At 41.2% G+C, this 19,217-nt stretch overlaps 1 protein-coding gene across 8 annotated transcripts in view; it reads right to left on the minus strand.

Moving 5' to 3' along the window:
• The window catches only part of PTPRG (protein tyrosine phosphatase receptor type G), a 610,625-nt gene extending 592,443 nt beyond the window's left edge, over positions 1–18,182 (minus strand). For 5 of the 8 annotated variants that reach the window (XM_088134425.1, XM_088134422.1, XM_088134420.1 and 2 more), the window contains exon 1: positions 17,720–17,935. In XM_088134425.1, the coding sequence (XP_087990551.1) occupies positions 17,720–17,804 (85 nt within the window). In that variant the 5' untranslated portion in view covers positions 17,805–17,935. Of the gene's footprint in view, positions 1–17,719 lie in introns of all 8 variants that reach the window. The other 3 variants (XM_088134427.1, XM_088134426.1, XM_088134423.1) reach the window with 1 other exon arrangement.
• Between the last annotated feature and the right edge of the window lie 1,035 nt (positions 18,183–19,217).

Consider the following 19,217-nt stretch of genomic DNA (forward strand, 5'->3'; position numbering starts at 1 on the left):
CATCCTTGTCATAGATTTTAACAAGCAAATATTTATATCCCAAGTTTCCTTCATTCCGAAGGGGACTCTTCCACATGCTCATTGTTCAAAGCCCATATAAGCAATAACACAGCAATAACCGTAAAACATGAAAGAGAAATAATAGCAAAGAACAGGTGAGACAAAGCTTAAAGGGAATTCAGAGACTAAGTGTAACCACTAAATAGTACCTGCACATCCTATGTAAATGAACAAATCCATATATTAACATTGTTTTCATCTGAGGATTCTTTTCTGGACAACCCAACCCTACTCCCATAAGCATGGAAGATTCCAAAAAAATGTTCTCAATTACAAGATATCTCCCGAGACCAGGAAGAGACCTTTTGATTATTTGATATTTTCTCTGCACATTTTTTCTCCAGAGACTGAATTTTATGCTGCTCCTTTATTATCTTGTTATGTTGCAATTGTATTGGGTTCCTCATTATGTTGCATTCCATATTTTTACTGCAAGCTACACTGGGAAATGTTTTAAACGTTTCAAATATATACATACATACCTATCACATGATTCCCTGGTGCTTCAACAGAGATTATTTGGATTCCAGAAAAGGAGTAAAAAATGGTAAGCCAAAAGAAGAGGAAAGAAATATGGAAAAAGGGAATACATCTAAATCTTATTTACCACATTTGCAACATCTCTTCATACCCTTCTGTCCTTGCTAATCATTCTTGCTTCACAGACTACTTCATATGGTCCCTTTTCTTTCCTAAAATGCTCATCTTTTTTCTTTGTGAGGAATGACATCAACTCCATCTAATCATGACTCAATCTGCCCCTTCCTTTCAACCCATTCCCTCTTCCTCTGTATATTTAAGATTAAATCCTCATTCATTCCATGTGCCCAAAGCACCTCAACCAACTACTTTCATACTGGACACCCATTTTTCTATTCAATCCACATACATTCAGCACCCATTCATTCTGGACCCAATGTCTTCTTGATTTACTACACATAAAGAACCCTATTCCCCACTGCATTCAGCATACTTTTATTCAACTCTGGCTTCTCTATGACAAAGTAGGCAGAATCACACTCTTGACAGACTGCGATTTTTGTTTATCAAGCATACATTCCATGCAACAGACCACAAACTACCTATCTTTGCTACCAGCATGTATTAAAATTTCTCCATCCATTTTCTCACCTTTAATAAACATTCTATCACGTTACACAATTCCATTGGCTCAATTTTCCCTGTCAAACACAACTTTAGTCTCCAATGCATATATTTTCAGATCTATATGGTTTACTGCATCACACAATCTACCTAAAATTCACTGCAAAGCACTCAGGTTCTCAGCCAACATAGCATCATCTGCATACAAAAGCAGACACGCATCTACACCCTCAACCAACAACTCTAACATCACAAAAGCATTCCTTACATATTATATATAAATACAGTTAACAGCCACTGAGACATTAAGCTTTGTCTTAATCCATGCTCAGTGTCGAACCAGTTGCTAAGCATCCCATATTTCCTTCTTTTTGCACTCTGCAACCAATCCTCATTTTCATATTCATGCAAAATATTCCATAATTCAAGCCTATTCACTTTATGATATGCTTTTTCTAAATCAGGGCATGTACGATAAGCTCTCTTTCTCACATTCATTTCTCAATGACCTGCTGAGGATCAAAAATCTGATTTGCACACACCCTGCCCAGCATAAAGCTTCACTGCACTTCCCAGATTCTCCTCAATCCCCAAAACAGTCATTCAACGAGATGGGCAGTGACAAATGTGATATATAAATAAATAAATAATAAAAACTGTACCCTTTCAAGTCTGAATTATGTCCAAACCTTCAGATACACTTAACTAATCCTTCTGTAGTCTTTGTATTCATTCTTGCCACCTTCCCTTTCATATAACAGAATAATGGCATCCTTCCAATCACTAGGCAGTCTTCACACATTAAATTAATTGCACAACCACTCTACACTGTGTTAATATTTTAACATTTCTTCAGTTTTCTCTATATACATCATTCAGTAACTTTTTCCCATACTCATTTTTTGCAGTAATCATTCCCTCGAACATGCCTTCCATGACTTGTGCGAGGCCTGCACTGGCCCTCCCACGGCCTCTCCCTGCAGCATCAGCGCTCCTTATCTGGGACTCCCGCCTCTTCCCACTTAATGACTTGCATGCCTTGGGGTTACAATGGCAACTGGGACTGCCTGGGATTGCCATCATTAAGTGATGAGGTCACATGACATCACACTTTAAGACTGTACTGCTTAGCGATGGCAATCCTGGTCCCAATTTCCATCATAACCCAAGGACTATATTTCAGACTGTATTTCAGTCTGGTTTCTTTCCTTCCTTCATTTCTTTCATGACCATTTTCCCCCAAGATCCATACCTGACACTACCAAATAATGTTATGTCCCACCCTTGTATGCTATGCTAATTCTCTCAATCTTTCATCATAAAGAACAAACTCAGCCATGTTTTCAGATGTATATTCTTCCCTTTGTCATGTGTATGTATGAATATACTTAAACTACATAGTCTAAATAGACTTTCTTCTAAGAAAACGCTCACCAGTAACCACTGTCATTGATTCTTGGGATTTTCAGTGGCCCAATCTGTACCTCATTTCACTCCCACCTATCCATTCATGTCTCCTAACAGAGTATTTTCCACCTAGATCACATTCACTCAGATTCTTTCATTATTCTATGGAGAATATATAAGCTATGGGTTCCTCTGATCATAGGCACCAATCTAAATGACACCAATTCATATATTCTCATACATGTTTTAGAACTTTCATTTATAATTAAGACTACAGCTTCTCTGCGTGTTCTCAGCTCTACTTCACAGGATTAGGCAACCTTCAAATTACATCCTTTACCTTTCTCTTACTTTCCCAGACACAGAGCAAATCTACTTTCTTTATTTCATTCATCTCATTTGTTAATTTATGTTCTTTACCACTTACTCCTTTAAATTCCAAGTCATAGTCTTCCATATTCTACAGTCATCACCAGTTGGGCCCATATATACTGATCTCTGCTCTCCAAAACTTTGGTCAATTAAAGCTTTAAAACATTTTATATGCCCTCTCTGCCTGACTGGGTGGGACGGGTTGATGTAATGGGGCTGAGATGGTCCCTCATGTAACCTTAGAATCAATATACACATTGGGCTCACATTCCTAGCCTGGGCTGAGGAGAATAAGGCTAGAGAAGCTGCCTCAACTCAGATACAGTTTGGGTCAGTTCAATGTGGAATGCAGGAGTGAGCCATTACCCAAGAAAATGATGCAATAGCAGAACTCAAGGCAGACCTTGTACATTGCTCTCTAAAGATGGAGAAGGCAGTCAAACCTAACAGGATTCTTCTCTTTAATCCCTCTAACTTCTTTTAAAATATCAGTTTCCCAAAATCAGAAATAAAGAATGGCCAGTGTGTCCCCAAATTAAAGGGAGATATTCTGTGAGCACCAAATTTCACATTGGCATTGTTCCTGTTTTTTTCCCCTTGCTGAAACAAACTCTGAAGCCTGATTGTCTCACTGTAGGCCCTAATCACTGAACTCCTGCATCAACTATAGCTGTGCTCTTATTTATTAAATGGCATAGTAATGGAGTAGCCCATGGCTTGGACATTTTTTCAGCCCCTCTGCACAGTGGCACAGCAAAACAGCTACCATCTTGTGAGACTTTGACAACATTATGTGAAGACACTGAAATTTCTCAGAAATTGGTACTGAATAAAATATGATAATTTTTACAGGGATATTCATAGGCACCATCTAATGATGCTAAGGATACTTTCACATTCATGAGAATCATAGTTAACCCCAGGGCCATACAAACAAATAATGTGGGCAGCAATTATTGATACACATTTCCTTTTTTAAAAAAGCAATAATATCTGCAAAGCAAATGTTAAGTTCAGGGATTTTTCTTTATTTAAGATGATTTTATACCACTTCAAATGATATAAATCTAAGTGGTTTACAGCAAAAAACATCAACAGTATATCAATTAACCTACAAAAAAATCAATCAACAACCACATCTCAAGAACATAAATTCCACCTTAACCTCATCAGTCTGTAATTACAGACTGTATTAGTGGGTTTTTCCAGAAAAAGATACACTAACACATTATGGAGTGGTGTTGCTCAGTTCAAAGATTTTTGAAACCCAATCTCTCTGGCTTGGCTCTAAGCATCTGCTTACATAAGTGAAAATACTTCTGCTGGTGCAAATATTTGGGAGGGAGGGACCCTGCGTTTGTGAGATTGGATGATTTTCTCCCTGACTTCAGACATAACATCATCATATCTCTAGAGAGGAAATTTTCAGGGACATGAAGGCACAGCAGTCAGTGGGCAATCAGCAAACCAATCTTTAACAGCTGTTTGGGTCAGAATCTTTCCAGCAACAACAAAAATATTATCATCAGATTGAGTCATTCTTCTCCCTGCAGAAATGATCAGAGATAATAATTCAGAAGTTAGTGACATGTTAGTAAGTGTGACCACACTGTGGCCATCTTGAGTTACAGCTACTAGATTTAAAGGACACCCAACTCCATAAGACTCTAGGTAGCTTACAAGCATTAAAAAGTAATACAACAATAAAACAATAGTTGATTACAGGCAAAAGGAATTGTATTAACTGCTCTTCCTTAATAAAAGATGAAGTAGCAGGAAGGGAAGATCTATACAAATATCTATTTTGCCTGCAAGGGAAGGTGAGGTAGCCCTCTGACTCTGGGTCTGCAAGAGGGAAGCTGTTAAAACAAGGACTATTACAAAAATTTTGTCAAGAAGGCAGGCTTATTTTTTGTGAGGAAACTAACCATAGAAAAACAATTTTTAAAACCCCACTTATACCACATGGTAGCTTATCTTGGCTCAAGGTTTCCACCATTTACTACTTGCAAGCATGGAGATTATTTTCTTCAAAGTAGCCTTTCTCACCTAAATAACAGCTTCTCCAGACACCACAGAATTCCTTGGCTTAAGTTCATGAACGAAACACCCTCTTGTAAAAGAATATGCAAATGCTGATCCTACCTTTGCTCCCCCTGGCTTTTGTCCCAAAAGGAAGAGGAAGAGAGAACAGAAACGCCTGATTCAGGGCTGATGGCAGAGGCATGTTCCAGCCAATTTCTCCTAATTTTCTAAAACAGTCCATCATCTCAATTACTTCATACTTAAGAATTCAGATCCAACTATTAAGCAAGCAAGTCATTACATCTTCTCTAATTGCAGTACACATGAGCAAACTATCAGAGGACACCCAGACTTGTCTCAAGTCTGACTTAGCTGGCTTTTAAATGAAATGAACAGCTGCACAGCTACTCCGTTCAATTGTAATACTGAATAATTCTATGGTTTTTATCATTACTCGGATGCCAAGCAACTGTCTCCTTCTCTGTGGCCCATCATGAGAATAGGTCCTCCAGAACAGGGTGGTCCAGTTCTCCAGTGTTTATAAACAATATGGCCCGATTATCTCAGATTTATTGGTTTTTCTTTCTTTTTCAGAAGATCAAAGCAAACTCAGAATGGTGGGAAACGTTTGCAAGTTTACCACGCCACCTTAATTTTAAGTAGGACCACCAGCCAATTAAAGTTATATTAGCTAATTCATTATGTGGCCTTTAAATTTTTGTACAAAAAGAAAGGGCAAGGGCAATTACACAAACATACTATCTTTATTGTTTTTGTAATAAGGACTAGCTTAAAAAGAGATACTCTTCTTCAGCATGTGTGGCAGAAGGTGGAATGCCTCTTAAGATGATGCTTCTAAGTTTAATAAAAAGTTCATACTTTTAGTCATTTCTCAAACATAATACTATATCATGGTCTGTTGCTCAGTTATTTAGGAGCACCAGTTTCTTGGGACTTTTACCAACGTCTTCCCCTTTCCTCCTGTGTAGCAACTTGTCATGAGCTAAAAATCTAGGTATCTCTAGAACTTGCATGTAAGTTCTAGAGCACCCTAACTGAAACACGTATGTCAGCAAAACTACCAATGGATTTAACTCTGTTGACTTCTTTTTTTAACTGAGTAACCCAATCTGTCAGTCTATTATATTTCTAAATTGCTCAGTAACAACTTTTCTATGGATCATCAGCTAGGAACATATTATGCCAAATAAAATAATGTAAAAAACAGCATAATCAAGATAAAATTAGCAGTAGTAGCAATATCAGAGAGCCAGTCTGGTGTAGTGGTTAAGGAAACAAGCTAGAGACAGGGAGACTGTGAGTTCTAATCCTGCCTTAGGTACAAAGCCAGCTGGGTGACCTTGGGCCAGTCCTTCCCTCTCAACCCTAGGAAGTAACCAACGGCAAACCACTTCCAAAATCTTGCCAAGAAAACTGCAGGGACTTGCCCAGGCAGTTGCCAGGAATCAACACTGACTTGAAAGCACCAAAAAAAAAAGGGGGGGGGGGGGAAGCAGCATATAAAATTACAATACAGATAGTCCCCAGTTTAAGAACAAGTTCCATTCCCAAGGTCTGTCCTTAAGTCGAATTTGTATGTAAGCCGGAACAGTATTATTGTATAATACTGTATAAGTAGTATTGTGTAATTAACTTGAACCATTGTGTATTTTACTTGATTTTGGCTACAATAGGCTCAGTTCTTAACTATAGGTCGTCTGTAAAGCAGGCGTTCTTAACCCAGGGACTACCTGTAAGCTAGCAACCAATAGTCTAAAAGTATACAAGCAACAACGGCTTTTTAAATGCCTGGAAAAGATGCTTAGTGCCAAAGGGGACATAATGAAGGTGCCACATGAATTTCTACAAGGGAGGCAATCCATAAATGATGGGCCACCAGTGAAAAGAACTGTTTTTTTGCTGCCATCCATTTCAACTCATTTGGGAACATCAGATGAAGAGAGGGTGTCAGATGAAGACTTTCAAATCCAGTTAGGTAAATGATGCATCCCTCACCTTAAAGATAACAAGACAACCTGTCTGGAATATGACAAACAGGCCAGAATGCAAATATGGGATTGCTAGATTCTTTTTACCTGTATAGTAGTACTCAGAACATACATTCCTCTTCCATTACAAATGGGGGATGTTAGAGGCAAAAAGGACTTCTCCCGTTATTACCATTGCTGGCAAGAACCTGAGCCAAATCTCCAATTATAGACAATTATTAATCTGAGTCTTTCCAGACTAAGCTAGAACTAAAAATACATCACTGAATTTCTCTTAAATTTCAGCAGAATTGGCTTAACTGGGGGCTTACAGATTTACAAAAGGAGAAAGTGGTCAGCGGACATCAGCAGAGAAAATAAAGGATGTAATACAGTCCTGGAGAATTATGCCCCACAGCTCTTGCCTCTATTCCTGGAGACTCCATCCCAACCTGGAGTCCCATCAATAGTCCACAGGAAAGCCACCACCGTGAAGAGAGCCATAAGCTAGAGAAATAGAAGACATTTTTGCATGGAGAGAAGCCTTGGGCAGGATCACTTACTGTGGATAGACTGGTCTTTCTAACCAAATCAGTGCTGGGTGTTCACAAGTAGGCAATAGGATCATCTTTTGTGTAAAGTATTACCTGAGTGCAGTATGTGTTAGATCATCCACTACTACTACATTAGACCTACTAGAAACCTCTACTTCTTTCCTGAGTCCAGCAATCTTACCAGCTTTGCCCATGAATCCCTCATTTCAATAAGAAACGCATTTCCAGTTGGGCTAGATGGGGATTACAGTTTAGTTTATCCACAGCAGATCCGGTTTTTGGCCCTAAACTTTGGCTTCAGAAGGGCAATCTAGTACAATGGCTTGAACTTCCATTTATTTAGGACAGTCATATAAGCTTTCTGAGCAGAATCAAGTATCTCTAATCAAAACTCATTTAGGCGGGAGATGTAAAGGGCAAGCAAGCAGAACCCAATTATATATCCCCACATTAAGCCACTCCCCAAAACACCTTAGTCATAGAGAAATAGAGAAAAGGCTTTCTAAGAAAATACACAAAAGCTTCCAGATTTTTAACAGCATGTGGACTTTCATGTCAAGAAGATTCATCTATTTCATAAATCATGACTTTTAGAGAATATTATAGAACTATCCATCAATAATATTACACTCCTGTTAAAACAGAATAAAGCATCCAATTCAGTTTCCTAGGTTTGTTGGCAATTGTGGTGGATTTTAATCATGTATGGTAGTTATGCCACAGCATTAGTCCTTTTGGGGAGAAATTAGTAGCATAGTGGGTTATGTCTTGAAAAAGGAAAAAAAAAAAGAGTATTTATCTCCAGGAATGCCATTTTTAAGTGATATGAAGAGACATGTCAAACCGGGAAAGGTTAAAAAGCTAGTGGTGGCACAGAGCTTCTTTGGCACACCTCCTGCCCCACCCATCCCTGAAGAAAAAGGACCATTAGTAACAGAGATTCAATTGATAATCATTATGAAAAGCATTTCAGTATAGATGGACAACCTATCCACTGCCTTTTTGGAAAGAGGGGCCTTTTATTGTTCATTATCAGAAGGCAAAATTTTCCCATGGTAATATTTAAAAGCATGCTTTCACAATGTTACAAGAAACATGCTATGGATTGCTTGTTCATGTCCATTGCAAAAAAAAAAAAAAATGAAGAAAAAGCACAAGATTCCAACATTTTTATTTTTACAAATACAGAGTATAATATAGACACACACACACACACACTCATTCATTCATTCCAAGATTTTTAAAAGCAGCGATAAATGAAAAAAGCCAAGGGTTGCAATTTCAAAGTCCCATGTACCTAAGCTTTGGCTAAAATTGCAATCAGGAACACAGAACTCAAGATGTTAACCTTTCAAAGACATCTATTTTAAAAGCTAGAAAACTGAGCTCTGAAAAAAGAAGCCCTTGCGTTGAAACTTGCTTCTTCTACCCCAGAGCACTGCCCAACTACAAAGGGAGACATCATGCTACAGTTCTGCTTTATTCTGGCAGGGATGGTGACCCTATGGCCATCCAGGGGTTGATAAAATACTGCTCCCAACATCCCTCACTATTGCCTGTGCTACTGGAAGTCTGGGAGTTGTAGATCAGCAATACCTATTATATTTAATTTTATTAAACAATTAAATCATCATCATCATCATCCTCCTCCTCCTCCTCCTCCAGCTCTTTAGGAAGAAAACTTACTATATGCAACATTAAAACTCACACAACGTGAAACCAACCACCAGTTTCAAAATTCAGGTATCAATGTAAGCTTGCTTATTTATTTGTTTTCTCAAAATTATATAGCCACCCATCTCATGAATGTGACTTTATTTAAATTTAATTTAAATACATTTTAAAAACAAATCAATCATTTTATGTGTAAAACCAAGAAGGCTTTGTTCTTATTGCCCAGTTTAAAAAATGAAAAGGGGAAAAATCTAGGGGGCCGCTGCTACAACAGAGATGGTCAGAACTAGTAGCTTACCAATCTTTGGTTAACCTTAGTCAATAAGATAAAGAATGGAAGAAGAGCAGCATAAGAAGTACTCCATCTACTGAGAGTGGCCACCATATCTTGAGAAAGTAAATTTGTATGGATAATGACACAGTGGCCAATCACCTAGAATTATGTTATCTAAACATAAGCATCTTATTGTCAGATTTCTCCTATAGCCACCTGGATTAGAAACAGTTAATCCAATCCATTAGTCTCTCAGAGCTCTGATTAGATTAGAAAAGGTTTTAAGATTGTAATACAAGAATTTCAATGAACACTTCAACTTCAAATGAGAAATCCATACACAGGCAACTTAGGGTAGGAAGATCTGCCTCTTTTCCTCATTTTCTTTTGCAATGGCAAGACAGACTTGGAAATGACTCCTAGACTTAACAATATGAGAACCAGCTCCCAAACTCACCAAAACAGTTTACACCAGCAGTGGAACATTTAAAATCAGAACTAGCAGGATTTCTGAAAGCCATCAGTATGATAAGTAGAGCTCTGATCACACCATGTAGAATCTTAGCCCTTTTTCCTCATAACTGAATACGAAGTACCAGACTACAAGTTGTGTGATTTTAAAAAGCCAAACTTCCCATTAAAAGTGCATTTGGCAACACAACGTACCAAATCCAAATGGAAGAACCTTGGTACTCTAAGCATACCATGGGTTATGAGCATTTTTGATGTTTGGCAAATAATTTCTCTAATGCTAATTTCTCTTTCTCCTCGTCTCTCCCTGCCGAGACCTAAGCATTTTATTTGTTCTAAGCCAAAATATTACATCAAGTCCACCAAGATCCTTGGCTAAGGGCGACAACTATTCCACATGGAAACTCAATGCATTTTCTTTAGCAAGTTAATTTTCAAAAAATACCCCAAACAGAAGAAGTGAGAGACAATTGAACACTACAAAGTAACCTCTTTGAATAACTGATCCTACAAATACTTCAATAAATATATATAGATATAGATATAAAATGCTTAACAAATAAACTATACAACTAGTAATGAGTTGTTCCACTCTGTACACGTGCACACCAAAACCAGCAGTAGCATTTTCACACTGCCTTGGGTGTGCTAAAAACCTTTTTCCTCACTTCCCAAGGTACATTTTTTTTATTTTTTATTGCTACTTTTATTATGATACACAGCTTCTAAGCCTGTGCAAGGTTTCAAAAGCTACATCCTTACATCATTAACTACAAAACCAGCTCCCATAAACTTGCTAGGCATTATCAAGACTCTTCCCTCAGCTGCTGCTGCTGCTTCTGAAGCCTGCTTACAAGTTCATGTCTACTGCCTGGGAAAACAGGCAGAGATATCTGACATTCTTAATCTGCAAGGACTTCATTAGACACTTCCAGAAATATGAAGTGCATGAGGGGAAAAGAAAAAGCAGTCATTAAAATGTAAGATCTGTCATTTCCATAAAGCTTTAGGGCCAAGACAAATCTTGGAGGACCATCTGCTCTATATTCTATGCTTTCTAAAGGACAACCAAAATCCTTTTGTTGTTCAGAAATCTAAGCAAGCCTGCATTTCAAGCACATTTTTAAAAAGGAACTTAAATAGCTTACTTGAATAAGATGCAAAAAAGTGGCCTTTAAACACTTAAGGATACAATAAGAAAGGTAAAACTACAAAAATCTCAACTAGGCAGAATCTCTCAAATTGTAATAAATCTGTCTCAAAAACTGCATTTGTGCTCCAAAACAATTCAATAACAGACCCCAAGGTAAAGAGTGAAATAATAAATGAAGTTCCTAATACATACTGCTAAGCCAATACTTTTTAAAATTTCCACATAGGCTGTAAGCCACTTCAAGATTATTTAAACTGATTTCACTAGATTTAATCTGGTTGAATAGGAAGGGACGCAAACGTTCCGTTGAGAAGAACAACTCTTTTTCCTCTCCGTAAAGTCAAGACTCTTTTGAATTGAGTTTGACTAAATAGAAATTTGCACGTAATTTTCCTGACAACCGCATGGAAATGGTTTATCATTACTTTCTTCTGGGATGTTTATTCAACTTCCAGTCTGGGCCTCACCTCTCGGGTTCCCTAGTGGTCTCCCATCCTCATACTAACCAAGTTTGACACTCCAATTTTTCTTAAATCAGCCAAGGTTAGCTAGATGCTGCCATCTGCTGAAAACTTTCCCATACAAAAGGAATTTAAATTAAGAATATTTGGATCACTCACTCCCAGGGAGGATTTACATGATGTGCTAAACCACTGTTTAACCATCATTTGTTGAATAAACTAATAAATTTGCAAAACCATGCAAATCACACTATTTAGCATGAGTGATTGCACTAATGCATGCTGTTTGATTTCTTTAGTTTTGCTTTACTGTGATCTGTTAATGGACAGCTTATGGTTTATAAACCATGATTTACAGCTGAATATATGAGAAACCAGACAACTGTGGCATAGAACCTGAAGTTATCAACATCTTCACCCTATCGAGCGTCTTGCTCAAGTCATAGTGGGCTGCACCTAAGTGTCCTGATATCGGGGAGATTCAGATACCCAGATGTGCCCAGTGGCTCAACATTTTCAAGTCTGCAGGAGTTCATGTTTCAACAGAACTTTGTCTATGCTCTCCAAATGAAGAATGCAAACTGAAAAGTAAGTTGAATTCTGGACCATTTAGCCATTTACTGGCAAATACTATTCTTCCAGGTATCTGCTTTCTGGATGAGAAAAATGCCTCTTGTGAGTGCACAAGGGTAATCTTTGAGCTGCAGTGCAAAACACAGTTAAACTTCCTTAAAAGGAAGTATGCATGGAGCTGTGCCCAAAAATATACAAAATCAGAGAGATACAAAGAATAAATTAATGACTTCAATTTCATGTAACATGGTTACAATTTTTGTAGCTATTGTCAGTAATATTTTAAAAAATCACAAAGCAGGTTTAAAAATTCAATATATTAAATACAGCTGTTTTCTTTTTCAGTAGCTGTTTACATCAGGTAGCTATTTATACCACCCCAAGAACAAACAGAAATTGAATACATTTCTAGCACAATCTTTAAAAAAAATAGCCAAAGGAAACCCCTCTAAATTTCAGGCAGGAATACTCCCCAGTAAGTACGTACAGCAATGTAGCCTTGGATGCTTAAAATTATGAACATGCCTTTTGCCTGCTTGTCGTTTAGCCTTACAAGTTACACATCAGCTGATTCTGTCTTAACAATTATGGGCTTGCAGGTTAATTAATAAAGAACACTCATTTTAACTTTTCAGGCAAAGGCAGCAGCCTGGCTATTTCTTATTTACCAGCCTGCGTTCCTCCTCTCACAAGTACCTCCAGGATCTTACACTTCCTTCCACCCACATGTGCTCACATTGCAATCTGTTTTTCCAGCATCTATTGTCACATATTTCACTGCGAATTTGTAAAACCTGTCAACTTCAGTGGTATCTTGAACAGTTTCTCACTGCAAATTCCTCCATGGTCACCTATTTCCCTTTCTACCACTCTTTCCTTCTAGCTTGTTAAAAAACCAGAATAAAGATACCGTGGGGATCTTAGCATGCCTACAATATTTACAGTATTCCAATGCCACCATTTTAGATCTCAGCTAGATGTGGTTGAAAACAGTGTGAGCATATATCACATGTTATAATTTTGGATTGATCTACTAAATACCAAGTTGCCTGCTTTCAGTTTTGAAAACCATAAGCTCTCGTACCCACAGTACCACAGTAGCTGGGTTCACACATGGCATTATACCACCATGCTTGCTTATGAGATGTTACATAGTATGAAGCCAGCCATTCTGTTTTTAGTCATGGTTTATGATTCAGTGCCAATTAAACCCAACCAACCGTGATGTAGTCAATAAGCCATAACTGAAGAAGCTATGGCTTAGCACAATTAAAGAAACAGCTCACTGTGTTTCTTTCTGGTGACTGAATGGCTTTAGAAATTTAAAGTATAAATACACATGCACATAAATGTAAGTATCTTGGTAGTTCTTAACTTCCTATAGCAGAATGCTCCTGTCTGGTATTTTTTCTCACTCCAGGTCTTAACAGCAATGGCTTAATAAACTTTTCCCCAACCTAACTGCCCTCCAGTTGTGCAGGATCTCAACTCCCACCATACTTAGCCTGAATGCCCTTTATAAAACTCTGATATTCTGGTCAGCCTCAGTAATTCAGCCATTCAAAAAAGTATAGTGTACAAGATGCAGTCCTTCCGCCAACACAGGAAGAAATCCTGTCTCCAATCTAGCAGTGAACTGCAAGACATGCTATACTGAGTAAATTTAAGGACCTAGATAGGATGGGGAAAATAATCCTTTTGTCCTACCAAACTGACTTCGTCTACCATGTATGATACCTAAAGCTGAAGAAATAGGTACAGCACATACAAATGTGAGGTTGCCATATCAGTGTAATATTCAGGGTTAGATACTTTCAATTTCCAATTGTTTCCCAAGCCAAGGACTGAAGCAGATGCTGGTGTCAGGCCTCTATCTGCTAAACATTCTAACTCTTGATGCCAAACCCAAGACCTTCTGAAGATCAAGACGCTTTACCTGTGCAACCCACCCACTCTCATTTTATAACCATAAAAACACACCATCAGATACTGCTTGTCTTTGAACAAAGATGCACTGATTTCAATTAACAGAGTCTTCATTTTCATACTGATCCTTCCTTTATCCAGGATTGCTGTTCTAAGTTGTCATTTGGCCATGTAGATGTAAGCTGGACCTTGCACAAAATGTCAATAAAATAGCACCGAATGTTCGAGTGCAGAAAAGGCTATTTAATTCAGATTCCACTGATATACATTCACCACTCTTCTAACGGTGTCATATTAAACTTACATCAGTGCTTGTTTTCTTGTAGTGTTCCCACAGCCTGCCTTCCAGATGAAATTACTGTACAATATATAACAGAATCAGAAAGAAAGGCGTCACTTGGAAGGATGAAATCGAGAAGAAATCAATACAAAAAAAGATAAATGTTCCTTCTCACAAGCAGCAGAATATCAAACAGAGGGAAGGTTTTTTCACGCCTTCTCTTTTCTGTTTGACTTATTGTGATCGTCTGAACAAAGCTATAAAAAGATATAATTCCAATACGATTAAACTTTTCATATTGATAGCCAAGTTTTTAAACCTTTATAGTACAACCTTATGTGCATTTTCTTGGAAAAAAATAAAGACTATATTCAACATGGCTGGTGTGGGTCTTCCGGGCTGTGTGGCCGTGTTCTTGAAGTTTTGTTTCCTAACGTTTCGCCAGCACCTGTGACTGGCATCTTAAGAGTGCAGGAGCACAGACAGGAGCAGTTCTCTCTGTGCCCAGGGTGATGTGACACAGAGAGAACTGCTCCTGTCTGTGCTCCTGCACTCTGAAGATGCCAGTCACAGGTGCTGATGAAACGTTAGGAAACAAAACTTCAAGAACACGGCCACACAGCCCGGAAGACCCACACCAGCCATCGTATGCCGGCCGTGAAAGCCTTCGACAATATATTCAACATGGTTTACTCCCTGGCCAGAACATCTCATCAAGGAATTGCAACCTTAGCTTCTAAAGCCTTTTTCCTATTCATTTTTTATTTCATGGTACACATTTATTGAATATAAAGAATGGCATCGAAAAGGTCTGTGTCACCAAATGTCCTGCCTTTAATTATAGCTATAAAGAGGTGGTAATGAAAAATAAAAAGTAAAGCCTAATAAAGCAAACCATCACAAAGAAAAGAAGTTGCATATCAAATATTAAGTGGCCTATTAAGAAATTGGACTGGGTAGAGTGGAATGAGGAAAGAAGCGTGGATGCTACAAATATGAAGCAGCGTTGAGTTTGGTGAACTTAGCTGAATTTTTATTTAAGGGTGCCATTCTAAAATACATGGTATGTGTGGAACAGAAGTCCCATTAAATTTTGTGGGGCTTGGAACAAAGGAATGTGCAGAGGATTGTGCTGCCTACAGTTCTCATAGCATAAGGATCCTTGAAAGATTTTTTAGAAACATACTATATAATTTAAAAGCTTTTTTGCAAGACATAAGCAGAAATAAGTTGCTTGTACAAGTGACAAATATTTTCATTCAAAGTTGCTAGTCATTATCTCTCCCCTTTCATAAAGGGGAAAAAAGGGAAAGGATAGGTTGATTAACACCAGAAGTGAATACTTCCTACAAAATCATCTTTGTGGACATTTTATATACTGTTAGTAATAAGTAGGCAAGCTCCAGGCATTCATCATCTGTCCAGCTGTGATGTGCAGAACTGTACTGAAATTTAGAACAAATAGCAAGAGCAGCTGAAGCCCTGCCTTCTCTTAAACAGAGATAGGTTAAGAGCGGTTCTTAAATCTACCATTATCTGATCAGTGTACACATGTTGGGGGACTTTGGGATATACATATGTTGAATGCAGTTCAGAAAAGACAGCAGCTCAGCAGTGCCCCTACTGGTCCATTTGTGTTACTGCATATGACGAAGGTAGGGTGAGAAAACCATACACATAGAGAGGCATCAGCTTTCCTGACATTTTTAACTTTTCTGGGCTCCGGCTCAGCTCAGCAAAAGAGAAGGGTGAATAAATCCACTCTGCACTACAGAATTTTTCCTCCAATGTTTCCATCATGCTTGCTTTCCACCAAGGGAACAAGCAAACACAATGTCTCTTTCTCTCTCTCACACACACACACACTCTAATTAATACTACATGTCAGGAATCCAATGGGTCAAGCAAATGCCCAGCATCCTAGAATGACTCTGGCTAGATCTAGAATTGCCAAAAAAGGAAAGGCTGGAGCAAGATTTTAGGCCGTCTACACAATATGTCAGAATTCCTACTTCTCTCCACCCTTGGGAGCAGGATCTGACCTTCCCCTAATTGTATATCTCCCCCCTCCCATAAACACCCTTAACACCCATACCAAGGTCAATGATGTGACACCTTCCAAGTTTATTCGAATAAAGATGCACAGAGCCACTGCAGGGGGAAGGCAAAAGTCAAGGTAAGAAATAAAAGAACCCAGCGATTTCCAGAACAGACACCATCTACCTTATTTCCCCCAGGGTGACATGGCTAGTTTGCACACAATCTTTGAGAATGGGATTTTTCAGTCTCTCTCTTCCCCGAGCACACATCCATAGCTGGCATTTAGACTCTACCTGGGTCAGGGTCTGTCTAGCAAGCACTGCACCAAATGCAGGAGCCAAAGGCCAAACTAAAAGCAGGCAAAGTATGTCTGTGCAGAAGGAAAGGAGCAGAAGAATTCCTCAGAGGGAGATACGTGTTATGGCAACAGACAGAAAAAAGGCTGAGTCTCCAACATCCAAATGAGGGAGGGAGTTCCTCTGCCTGTCCAGCCAAGCCTAGACATTCACCAAGCTCAACCAGTAGTTGGTTGGGGGAGGGGGTGGGGGGGAAGAGACAGATATCATACTGTATGTGGCTACTTCGAGGAGAAAGGGAATAGAAAGGAATAGGCAGTACCCCAAGGAAGGTAGGGTGGTAGCAGTCCTGGCAGACATCTCACACACACACACAGCTGTGGAAGCTACAAGGCACAATCAGACACATTCACTCGGGGAGGCAGGGAAGCCCATTGCTCCGCATTAAGTCCGGCAAGCAGACTGCTTGAGGGTCTCCTCCTCCCCATCGCTACAAATGAAGGGCGAAGGCAGAAGAGAAAGAGGGGCGCTACCAGGCGAGGAAGACTCTGCGCATCTCACGAGTAGAAGTTGTGCGGAGATCCAACGGGAATGGGCAGCGAGCCAGGCTCAAAGGTCTGTCTTTCCCTCGCGCTGGCTCTCCCAATTCAAACCGGAGCCCGCAAGTCCTTCCGCGGGAACGAAGCCGCCTCATCCCTAAGCCGAAGTCTCTAACAAAAAGCCGGCTTCCCTCCGGCGCGGGAAGATGGGGAGAGGATGGGTGGCTGGCTGCGGGGCGGCGGAGGGAGACAGACGGGTCAAAAAGAGGAAAATCTTGCAACGCATTCTCTCGTCCCCGCCTTTGGGTCCTAAACTGCCTGTACCCACGTATGCAGCCCGACCCCAAACCACGGCGAGGACCCAGGCGCGTCAAAGCAAAGGTCTCATCTGCCGAAGGGGAGAGAGAGAGAGAGAGAGGCGAGACTCGGGGCGAGATCCGCGGGGCTCCTTCGCGCCCTCGCCCGCCCGCCCTGGCCCCGCTTCCTTCCACCCCTCCATCCCACGCTTAGCCTTCCACTCACCGGGGAAACACACCACGTAATGGAGCACGGAGATGGTGATTTTCAAGAAAAAGATCCAGCAACACGGTTGTAGTAGCCTCCGCATGTCCAAAACCGCACATCGAAAAAAAGCAAGAGGAGGCTCTCTTGAAACGGATTTAAAAACAAAAAAGGCGAGAATTCCACATACGCGCACGCATTCCCCCTCCAAAAAAAGCCCCCCACAGAACTTGCGGAGGGCGACAAAACTTGTACACTTCCCCACCCCTCGGCGGGAAACAAAAGGAGAGCACCGGCTGGGGCTCCTCTTGCGCCCCCCGCGCCGTTTCCTTCGCAGGCTACGAAGCGCGCTAATGCAGCGGCCCGCGTCTCGCCTCCCTCTCCGAGCCGCGCTCCGGATTTCTGCCCGGGCGCAAAGACGCGAGTCCCAGAGTTGAGCGGAGGCGCCGGTCAAGGCCGCGGACGCGAAACGCTGCGGGACTCGGGCGCCCGGAGCTCACAACTTCGCTCCAGCCCGCGAAGAGCCCAGCGGCGACGGGGATCGGTGGAGGAAGAGCGCCTCGGCCAGGCTCGGACTCCTCATGCGGGCAGCCTCTCGGAAGGCCGAATGGAAAAAGGCATTTCTGCAAACGGCGGTCAGAGCGCGGCGGCGGCGGGAGAATGCTCTCCCCTTCCCAATTGATGGGGAGCTCGGAGCAAGAGGGGGAGCGGCGGCGGCGAGTCGGGCTGCCCGGGGCTGCTCTCAATCCATCCCGCTGCTGGAAGTTGGGGCTCCGGCGAAAGCTGGCGCGGCAGAGTCAGGCAGGAGCTGCTGGAACCTTTCCATTCTTCCATACAGGAAGTAACATGTGAGCCTGGATCCTGGCTGAGACTTTAAAGCGGAGAGGGAGCGGGAGCGGAAGGGAGAGAGAGAGAGAGAGAGAGAGAGGCGAGGAGGCGGGGGCGCGCGGGGGGAGGAGGGCTTTGCGCGCACTCGAGGCTCTTAAAGGGGCAGCGCAGACGCGCCGCTCTCGCATCCAGTTGTGCCGGCAAAGGGGGCGCCGCCTATTCCCGGAGTCCGCTCGTTTGCACCGGGCTTCCCGGGCTCTCGTCCGCACCCCTTCCGCGCTGCGCTTCATACGACCACGGACGCGAGCTCCCCCGACGGAGCGCGCCTACGGCGTCCGCTCCAGCGGGCAGGGAGCACGTGCCTTTAGAGGCGTCACGGGCCCCGCGTTCCTACTCGCGGCGCACTACACCCGCGCCCGCCACCCCGTGTCACGCGGGCTGGAGACACCAACGTCCAGCATCAGCGGCTCACCCTCGCACAGAAGGAGCTGTTGATTCACACGTGCAACTCCCTGTGATATTTATAAAGTACCTCTGGCGCGGTTATCTCGACCCGAACGTGCAAACACACTTTCTCTGGTTACAGGCACCGCTGCTTTGCTTCTCGTGCAACCGAATAGCAAAAAAAAAAAAAAAAACCGTCTTAAAAATCACACAAGCCGCGTATAACCTTTGGCACAAACGCGTCCTC

The sequence above is a fragment of the Python bivittatus genome, unplaced genomic scaffold, assembly GCF_059951505.1.
Source record: "Python bivittatus isolate LINGU-HERP-01145 unplaced genomic scaffold, Pbiv_v1 ctg000080_np1212, whole genome shotgun sequence".
Classification (NCBI taxonomy): Eukaryota; Metazoa; Chordata; class Lepidosauria; order Squamata; family Pythonidae; genus Python; species Python bivittatus.